At 38.4% G+C, this 10,431-nt stretch overlaps 1 protein-coding gene across 1 annotated transcript; it reads right to left on the bottom strand.

Moving 5' to 3' along the window:
- Window positions 1-401: 401 nt before the first annotated feature.
- LOC145010700 (uncharacterized) lies at window positions 402-5,080 on the bottom strand. Its single transcript, XM_078969208.1, has 8 exons — window positions 3,878-5,080; window positions 3,515-3,712; window positions 2,939-3,415; window positions 2,611-2,826; window positions 2,071-2,324; window positions 1,211-1,572; window positions 694-889; window positions 402-633 (listed from the first exon to the last, which is right to left on the bottom strand). Exons 1-8 carry the CDS (start codon window positions 5,078-5,080, stop codon window positions 402-404), a joined length of 3,138 nt encoding a protein of 1,045 aa, XP_078825334.1.
- Window positions 5,081-10,431: the final 5,351 nt, after the last annotated feature.

The raw sequence follows: 10,431 nt of genomic DNA, 5'->3' as shown, positions 1-10,431 counted from the left end.
ATGCATCAAACCAAGGACTCGGGTGTGTCCTGATGCAACGAGGGAAGGTCATCGCCTACGCCTCAAGGCAGCTAAAGATGCACGAAATGAACTACACAACGCACGATCTTGAGCTAGGAGCAGTCGTCTTCGCTCTATTTAAGTATTGAAAAATGCGTTTAACTACAATGAGATGAGACTCTTTGGGATTAGCTTGAAATCTAGCACAGAGAATGGTTCCAAACATGATATCAGGGTGACTTGCAGTGAGGTAGAGAAGAGATCCAATCATTCCTCGATAAAGAGAGTGATCAACATCAGTGTCGGTGGGATCAGCGTGTAGCTTATCAGTCTTGGACACCGGAGTAGAGATCGATTTGCAGTCGCTGAGAGAGTACTTAACAAGCATGTCAGCAATATACTTACTTTGACAAATTGAGATACCTGATTTTTTTTTGCTGAACCTCAAGACCTAAGAAAAAGGTCATCTTCCCCATCATGCTCATCTCGAACCTTTGAGACATGATCTCAGCGAATTCCTTGCTCAGCTTCACATTTGGAGATCCAAAGATGATATCATCGACATAGATTTGAACAAGAATCATGTTTGAGCCTTTGTTTTTGATGAAGAGTGTATTATCAATTGCTCCTCTTCTGTAGCCATTTTCAAGAAGATATGATGTCAGTGTCTCATACCAGGCCCTGGGAGCTTGCTTCAGTCCATATACAGCTTTATCAAGTCTGTACATATAGTCAAGGTGCTCTTTGTCTTCAAAGCCTGGGCGCTGTTTGAGAAACACTTCTTCTAACACACCATGAAGAAATGTTGTTTTGACATCCATCTGGTAGACAATGAAGTTCATGTATGAAGCATATGCAAGGAACAGTCTGATTGCTTCAATGCGGGCAACTGGAGCAAAAGTCTCCCCATAATCAATAGATTCAATTTAAGTGAACCCTTGAGCAACAAGTCTTGCTTTGTTGCGAGTAATAACACCATATTTATCAACCTTGTTTCGATAGATCCAATGTGTTCCTGTGATGGTCTTTCCTGATGGTCTGGGAACAAGAGTCCAAACCTTGTGCCTTTTGAACTCATTCAGCTCGTCTTGCATGGCTTTAATCCAGTCAGCGTGTTGAAGTGCTGAGTGTATCTTGTCAGGTAAGATCATTAAAACAAAGTTAACATACATGCAAAAATTATTAGATACACGAGATCTGTTTTGGACACCATCATGAAGATTTCCAATAATTTGATCAACAGGGTGATCTCGATGTTCTGGAGCTGATTCAAATGAGTTTGACGCTGAGGAGTTATCAATGAAAGGAACATCAGTTATAGGAGAGTTTTCAGATTCAAGGGTTTCATCAGTATCTGACAAAAAAGTTGTCGTGTTGACTGCAGTGCCTTGATTGACATGACTTGGGTCTGGAACGATGGGATCATGAATGACAGCTTCTTCTTCAGTATGTGAGACTTCATCTGATGGACAGGAGAGAAGCTCTTGAAAAATAGAAGGGGAATGAGCTACTTTTTCATCAGTGAAGGATTTTTCATCAAACTTTACATGAATGGATTCCTCAATGCATTGCCTGTTCACATGAAAAACACGAAAAGCCTTTGAAATAGATGAATATCCAACAAAAATACCTTTGTCAGCTTTAGGCTCAAATTTTGATCTGGGGTCGCGCTGATTAAGAATATAACAAATGCATCCAAACACGTGAAAGAAGGATACGTCCGACTTTTGACCTTTCAGCATCTCTTATGGTGTCTTCTTGTGAACCCTATGAATTAGAGAGCGATTCTGAGTATAACATGTTGTATTAATAGCTTCAGCCCAAAACGACATAGGAAGACCTGCATGAATCATTAAGGTCCTTCCTGCCTCAATCAATGTTCGATTTCTTCGTTCAGCAACTCCATTTTATTGAGGCGTGCGAGGAGCTGAAAAGTTCTGCCCAATACCTTCAAAATTACAAAAGTCTTCAAGAGTCGAATTCCAGAACTCAGTGCCATGATCACTCCTTAGCTGCTTAACTTTGAGACTAGTCAACGTCTCGTTTTGTCGAATCAGTGAGATAATTTACTGTGCAGCTTGACCTTTCTTCTTCAAGAAAGCCACCCACGTAAATCGGGTAAACTCATCCACAACCACCAGCATATACTTATTTCCTCCTTTGGAACGAACAGGAATAGGTCCAAACAAGTTCATGTGTAGTAAATGAAGAGACATATATGCTAGAACATGACTTGGGTTTGAATGATGACTTGGTTTGCTTTCCTTGTTCACACGCTGAGCACATCTTGTCTTTGACAAAGCTGAATTTTGGGAGACCTCTAACTAGATCTTGATTGGATATTTTAGATAGATTCTTAAAGTTCAAGTGAAAGAACCTTTTGTGCCAAACCCAGCTGAGATTGGTTTGAGACTTGGTAAAGAAACATTGCATCAGTGCCTTGTCACTTGAGAACATGTCAAGAACATATATATCATCTTTTCTACTTGCTGAGAGTACAATGTTCTTGTCAGTGTTAATGACTCTTCCTTCCTTCTTTGTAAAATGAACTTCATAATCAGCATCACACAATTGGCTGATTGAGATAATATTGTGTTTGAGACCCTTTACATATGAAACATTCTGAAACACCACATTATTGCACTTGATGTTCCCATATCCTTTAGTAAACCCCTTTCCATTATCTCCGTATGTTACTGCAGGATCAGTTTTCTTGACATAGTCTTTCAGGAGAGACTTGGATCCTGTCATATCTCTTGAGCAACCGCTATCTAAGTACCAAAGATGCTCTTGACCCTTCAGTGTTGAGAAACTAGTTAGAACACACTGACCCATTATAAGATGGGTCATTCACAAAGTTATTTGACAATATATTATAGCACTCTTTAGGAAGACAGTTCAAAGAATTTTATTTGAGAGTCCATCTTTCATTTCTAACTTTGATGTTGTCAGCTCTTAACGATGTTTTATCAAACTTGCATTCACTGATCTTGTGAGAGGTGTCACCACATCTGTAACAAACTCTAGTACCAAAGTTTTTCTTGGTGAGCAGATTTCTAGATTTAACACATTTGGATTTGAAAGATTCTCCTAGTGAACTTTGAGTCCTTTTATTGGACATTGAGTTACAACTGAATTCAGTGTCAGAAGAACTATGATCAGTGATGGATAAGGAGCTGACATCAGTATTAGATTTAGACTTATGCACTGAAACACTGCAATCAAGAGAATGTTTAAGTTGTTCATGAACAACATGAAACACTCCATTTGAGATAGTAAATGCGATAATATTTTCAGTGAGAGGAGTTGGTCTCTCAAGATGTGCAGGGTAAGAAGTAGGATCAATTCCGGTAATTTCAATATTACACTCAGTAACACCATTAGAATCAGTAACACAATATTCATCAATGAGACTCTGATTAACAAAAGTGTTGCTGATAAATTTGTTTTTGAAACTATCTTTTAATTCATTCATGGAATAAAATTCAGATTCTTTTTCTTGAGATTTAAAAACTTTTTCAGCTTCAGCAAAATTTCCCCCAAGGATTTTCTCACATGAATGAGGTATTTGAGCAGAAATGACATAATTAGCATTTTTGTGAGATTGAGCCCAAAGTTTTAGCACAGTTTGTTCTTTATTCAAGAGGTATTTAACTTTATCGATTTCAGTAGATAGAAAAGAATTTGAAAAGCTAGAAACTCTTATATTTTCCTGAGTAGTGTCAATAATGTTATTTTTCAAGGATAGTTCAGTTTTAAGAAGATCAATTTGATTCTGCATATCTCTTATGATTTGATTCTTCTTAGAATTAAGAACACCCAAATACTCAAACATTTTGATTTTTTCATTCATTGAATAGGAAACAAAATTTTGAACCTGATACATTGAAGGGGAATCAGTGTTGTGCTTCCTGGAGTTTTCAACTGCATGAGACATATCAGCATCAAACGAACTGTTGCTAACTTCACATTCATCAGTATCTTCTATCTTAGCCATCAGACTTTTAACTTCATCATCTAATGACTCCTCATCAGTCTTCCATTTTTCTTCTTCAGAGACAAGAACTTTATGTTCAAAGTTCTCTGCTTTCAGCTTCTCAACCAACTTGTTGTACTTCTGCTTCCAGTATTCCTCCGAGCTTTGGGTTCTTCTTTGCTTGCATTCTTTTGCAAAATGATCAGTGCTACCATAGTTAAAGCATTGAGCTTTGCCTTTCTTTTCGGTAATATGTTTCTTGATGGCATCTAACCTTTTAGAAGATTTCCCATCCATCCTCTTCTGAAACTTTGAGAAATTACGGCCTGATTTCTCAAAAGTATTCACAATGAAAGCAGCACTAGCAACTACCTTTTCCATATCATCAGTCTCACTTTTAGAAGAATCAGTGTCTGAATGGTTTTCAGTGTCTGACTCTGACACTTGCTTTTTGTTTGAAAATAATGCCACTGATGACTCACGCTGAGCATCCTTCATCAGCTCCTTTTTCTGGAGCTTGGATTCTTCATAGTATCGAAGGTTTCCATAAAGACTTTGTAATTCCATTGTGCTGATCTTCTCACTATTCTTTAGCACATCAACATGATTCTCCCAACCTGCACCCAGAGAATCCAAAAACTTCTGCACCAAAACAGTTCGATGCTTCAACTGATCTAGTCTCCGCAAATCATTAACAAGAGTATCAAACCTGTTGAAGGTTTGAGTCAGGGTTTCACCTTTCTTTGCAAAGAAATGTTCATACCTTCTGTTTAGATCATTTATCTGAGTGGCCTTGACTTCCTCAGTGCCTTCAAGAGACACAGTCAGCGTGTCCATCATTTCTTTTGCTAAGATGCAGTTCTGAACCAGCCCAAAGACATTATATGGCAAACCATAGCTGATTGCAGCCCGAGAACGTACATCTAGACCATTCTTTCTTTTATCATTTGTTGTCCATTTCTCCCTAGGTGTCTTCTTCATGTCACCCTCAGGAGCATTGTTTTTCAAGGGCTGATACATCGAAACATATGGACCCTCATTGACGATGTCCAACATGTCTTCTTCTACAAATTCCAATGCATAGAGAGCTTTGATTTTCCACATAGCAAAATTGGTTTCATCAAATGGAGGAATTTTAGCAGAAGAATGATTTGATGAATTTAAAGAAGAAGATGATGAAGCCATTTGTTTGATAAGAGAACACTGCTCTGATACCAATTGAAAGTTCCTAAGATCAAACAAATTATCAAACAATGACTATAAACTAGAACAACGAGGATTCACAAAGATAGACTTTCACTAAGAATGATAATCTCACAAAGAGATTATCGAATGCACATAGCGGCTATTAGGGTTTGTGAAAGATGACCTTTTACAAACTTGTACAAAAGACTATATAGAACTAATCTACGCAATCCCTACAAATCAGGGATATACCAACTAACTAATAGACGAAAACTATGGAAACTAGATAAGTACCAAATATGTTACAAAAATTCTGAATATTGAACTATACACTAAGCAATTAATACGCTGACGCTGACACTGAGTCATACGCTGACGCTGAGTGATCAGTCTCAAAAATCATCATATTATAAGGTTCGACCTTACAAATCTCCTCCTTGACCTTGCCATATAAGAAGGCCGTCTTGACGTCCATTTGGTATACTGTAAAGTTCAAATAGGAAGCATATGCGAGGAAGATACAAATAGCCTCCAATCGCGCCACAGGTGCATAAACCTTCGTATAATCACGACCCTCAATTTGCCAAAAACCGTGAACCACTAATCTCGCCTTGTTACGCACAATGACGCATCTGGTGTCAAGAGATTTCTTTCATTTTGGCAGCTCCACCAACTTCCAAACCCCAAGCTTCTCAAATTGATTAAGTTCTTCATGCATGGCGTCAACCCAGCTGGGCTCATTCAGAGCCATCTCGACATTTTTAGGCTCTATCTGAGAAATAAATCAAGAATAGAGACACGTATTAACGTCTCCACTCTGACTTCGCGTTTAAACACTGTCGCCCAGCTGTCAACTGATGTTCTCTATTGGATGGTCGCGCTGAATGCGTGCAGGGATCTTGTAGATGATGTCATTGATAGAGACTGGAAGATTATGGATATTAATTACTCAGTCATTTGTTGTATGATCCACGGTATATGAACAAGGTTCGTTTGTCGGATCTGCTACAAACTCTTCAGCAATGCTTTCTGGAAAAAGAAGTTCCATTAGATTTCAAGTTACAGCGGAAGACTCTTGGTTCATGAACTCTCTTTCCACCGGAGTTAGAGGAGTAGCAACAGCATCAGGAGAAGATTGTTGAGGAGAGGACTCAGAAGAATCAGTGTGAACAGAGGACACCATTGTAGGATCAGAAGAGACTAGAGGTGGTATGTAGACAACTTCCTCCTCTTCGTCTTCAATAATGATCTCCGAACTAGACGCAGACCCTGCTTGATTATCTGGCGACACATTGAAGGATTTGAAAAGATATGTGTAATCAAATAGCCAATCTGGACCCACTCTAGCGTCTGTCTCATTTTCTTCAAGCCAACGAACGTCGAAAGACTCCACAATCTGTTTTGTCTTCTTATTATAAACCATGTACGCAGTTTGAGCAACATATCCAACAAAATAACAGTCATCGGCTTTTTCATTGAATTTGGGGTTCGATTCTAGGTGGAGAAGGGTGCAAGGACAGCCAAACCCTCAGAAATGGCTGACAGATGGATTGTGTCCGTATAGAATTTTGTACGGTGTTTTCATTTTGGCTTTGTTGATCAGCACACGATTCAGAATGTAGCATGTCGTGTTAATCGACTTCTCCCAAAAGAACATAGGAAGTTTGGAATCATAAAGCATCATCCTTGCAGCATCTTTAAGAGTTTGATTCCTGCGTTTGGCAACACCGTTTTGTTGTGGTGTGCGAATAGAACTGAACTGACGTATAATCCCTTTCTCGGTGCAAAAATGGTCAAGAATAGTGTTCTTGAAATCTATTCCGTTATCAGTACGCAGTGCTTTCACTCGGTTTTTGGTCTGATTCTCGATCATTACAATAAACCTTTTGATGAGGTTAGCGATTCCGACTTTGTTGGACAGAAAGAAAACCCAAGTGAACCGAGAGCAGTCGTCTATCACAATGAGCCAACATGAATTGCGATTAATGCTGAGAACGTTAACCGGACCAAATATATCCATATGTAATAGCTCAAGTACATGACAAATGGAGTTGATCTGATTTGGAAGGTGTGGTTTCCGATGCTGTTTTCCTTGAGCATAGGAAATATGTTTTTCAAATGTAATGAAATCTCTGATAGGTATACCTCGGACCAGTTTGTTTTTAGCAAGCCGATTCAGGTTCTTTGCATTAGCGTGGCCGAGACGATGATGCCACAACATCGCATTTTCTTCTGAGACTTTGGAGAATAGGCAAGTGACTTCGTTGGGGATATTACTGTTCATGTCTATGATGTAGGCATTCCGATACTGCTTAGATTTTACAAGAATTCACTCTTCCGAAATGACAACGCCTGGCTTTAGGATCAGACATTCTTTATCTGTGAAATGGGTTGAATATCCCTTGTTGCAGATCTGGGACACGCTCAACAGGTTGTGTTTCAATTCAGGGGCATAGATAACATTCTCAAAATTCCGCACTCCATTTGAAATAGTTCCCTTTTGAGTTATCTTTCCTCCTTTGCCTCCCGCAAAAGAGACATATCCCCCATTAAATGTTTGAATGTTGTGCAATTGGGATATATCTCTGGTCATGTGTCGGGAGCAGTCGATGTCGACATACCAGGGTCTGACGACATTCCTCCGCAACTGTCCCTGCACGATGAGCAGAATTATTTATATTAGGGAACCCAGGTCATCACAGTCCTGGGTTTTCCCTTCACTTTCACGGATTTTTCATTTTCATGAGATTTCGAGATAAATGGTGACTAATCTGAATTCAGTTTAGGTATCCACTGAAAGTTAGGTTTTGAAAATTTATTAGTTTGCTTCGAGTCGGTGGATTTTCTACTCGAAGAGTTTGAAGATCCGATCCTGCTTTTTGATAAAATCGACTTGGGCTTAGCCTGAGTTGATTTTGACAAACTATTGTTGAATTTATGAAAAACCTGTTTATTCTTTTGAAAATTGGTCATTTTCTTGTTTGGTTTTGTGTTTAAGTCACCATTTCGAGAACGAGTTATGGGGAATGTTCTAGTTAAGGACCGTCCCCAAAATTCATTCTCTCCTCATCTTGATGTGTGAGATACAAACATTCGGTTCAAACAGTTTCTTGCAATATGTCCAGCATTGCCACAGTTAAAACATGTTTGTTTCTTATCAATGAGTTTAGCACTGCTATTGACAGATTTCTTTCGTTTATTGTTGTTTCCAACAATTTCACATTTGCAAGAAAGATCACAAGATTTTGAAGCAGATGTGGAAGATGTAGAAACATTTGAATCAGACATAGAAACATTAGCAAGCATATTATTATCAGTTGCAGTCTTATCAAAGTAAACAATACCGCCAGACACAAAGTTTTCTAATTTCACGTTTAATGTGGACTCATTACATAAACTAACACCAAACTTTGACACAACATTATCACTAGAACATCATATTTTTCATCTCTTTGCTCCCCCTGAGCTATTGACTTATCTGCACTCAAATTGGAAGCGTTAGTACCCAAAAACTTATCATTTGACTGTATTACTTGCTCAGAAACTGACTTTCCATATACCATGTAAGATTCTCTGTCAATTTCTTCTTGAGAAAAGGGAATGGCAGTGTAGTTATGATTAAAGGGAGGGGGGACACTCTCAAATCCTAATCCAACTTTTATCTGATTTCTATGAGTGATATCTCTCCAGTGCATTTGTGCCTCAATCATTTTTGCAATTGTTTCACTTGACCCATCATATTTTTTAAAATTAAATTTAGCATTTTCAAAACGTGTTTTCAATGAGTCAAGTTCAGTGGACGCAGCTTCAAATTTTCATTTGAGATTATCATAATTCTCACATTTGTTGTTGTAGTCTTCTTGCAATTTCCTAAAATCCTTTATTTTAATTTCTTGTTGAGTTTTTAAGGGCTTTTGGTTTTTCCTTAGTGTGTATCCCTCATATTTCAAGTCCTCGTTCTCTCTCTTGATTAATTCTATTAATTCTCGCAAATATTTAATAGTTTTAGCGCAAGATGGAGAACAACCAGATTCACTTACCTCGGGCTTAGATGGCTCAGAAGTAGTTTTCACCATGAAGGAAAACTGGAGATTCATCATTTCTTCTTCGGGATCTACCTCCGTCTCTTTCTCCTTGAAATCCTTGATATGGGCCAGAAAAGTATTTTCAGGTCCTGAGATATTTGGGGATTGAATTTGATCTTCCCAATCAAAGGATTGGGCCACCATTGCCAAGTTTGCAGATTCATTTGTTGATGATGATCCTTTATTGTTGTTGCTATGGACGTAGGTAACTGGCACCACGTATTAATCAGAATTTTCCCTTTTTTCAGGCTTTGGACATTCCCTAGCAAAATTCCCTGGCTCATGGCAGTTGTAGCAGCGAAGTTTGCCTTTGTTAAACCCAACCTTTTTGTCAAAATTTACACTCCAATTGTTTTTACCAGTTTTCTTGGAGAACTGCTTTGCCCTGAACACAGCCATGTCCATTTGCCAGATTATATCCATATCTTCTATATCTTCAGGATGAATTTGATCAAGATCGGCAAACGAAAGTTGTGGAGAGAGTTCTCCACCCATGAAAGCATTATAGTAGTTTACCAAACTTGTAGCAAAAGCCATCTTTTCTTCCTTTTTTTTCATGTTTGACATCTAAGAGCTAAAAACAAGAGTCTGAGAAGGTACAACGTTAGATGATCCAGCATTAAGATTAACTTGTTGAGGCATGATTTGATGTTGAGAGACTTGAACTTGTTGCATGGAAAGAGGAACATAGGGTGTAGGTTGAATTGATTGATGAGTCAAGAAGGGTTGAACTTGTGGAACATGTGTAGTTGGAGTAACTTGAGGAGCTTGTGCAACTGTGGAGCTTTAAAAAGCTTTGTTGTTTGAGGTTTGGATCCCTATATTAGTTGTGGAATAAGAATTTACATGATTAATCTCCATCTGCTTGTCATCAAGATCACAAGCTTCGATGATAACCATTGTTTCTGCCAAACTCAGCCTGTTTAATTCTTTTGTTTTCTTAATCACTGAGACATTCATGTCCTAGGATTTTGGAAGAGAGTTTAACAATTTCTTATTGAATTCTGATCTTGTTACTAAAACACATGTAGAACTCATTTCTGTAGTGAGAGTAATGAACCTTCGGAGCTGATTCTCAAGAGTTTCGCCCAGGACATAGTTGAACATGTTGAAATTTTGTCGAAGCATGTCCTGACGACTCTGCTTCATATCCTCATTACCCTCATAGACTTCGATTAGAGCTTC

This window comes from Lactuca saligna, chromosome 8 (genome assembly GCF_052625555.1).
Source record: "Lactuca saligna cultivar CGN05327 chromosome 8, ASM5262555v1, whole genome shotgun sequence".
In the NCBI taxonomy this organism is placed as follows: Eukaryota; Viridiplantae; Streptophyta; class Magnoliopsida; order Asterales; family Asteraceae; genus Lactuca; species Lactuca saligna.
This window is presented reverse-complemented; position numbering and strand designations above follow the sequence as displayed.

Bases quoted from the DNA above. Each gene is read 5' to 3' on its own strand.
- LOC145010700 (XM_078969208.1), bottom strand. From the start codon at position 5,080: ATGTGGAAAATCAAAGCTCTCTATGCATTGGAATTTGTAGAAGAAGAC. The intron at 2,827-2,938 runs GTTAGAAATGAA...ATAATGGGTCAG, and splicing joins TAAGAGCTGACAACATCAAA to TGTGTTCTAACTAGTTTCTC. The intron at 2,325-2,610 runs GTAAAGGGTCTC...ATCAAGATCTAG, and splicing joins TGTTTCAGAATGTTTCATAT to TTAGAGGTCTCCCAAAATTC.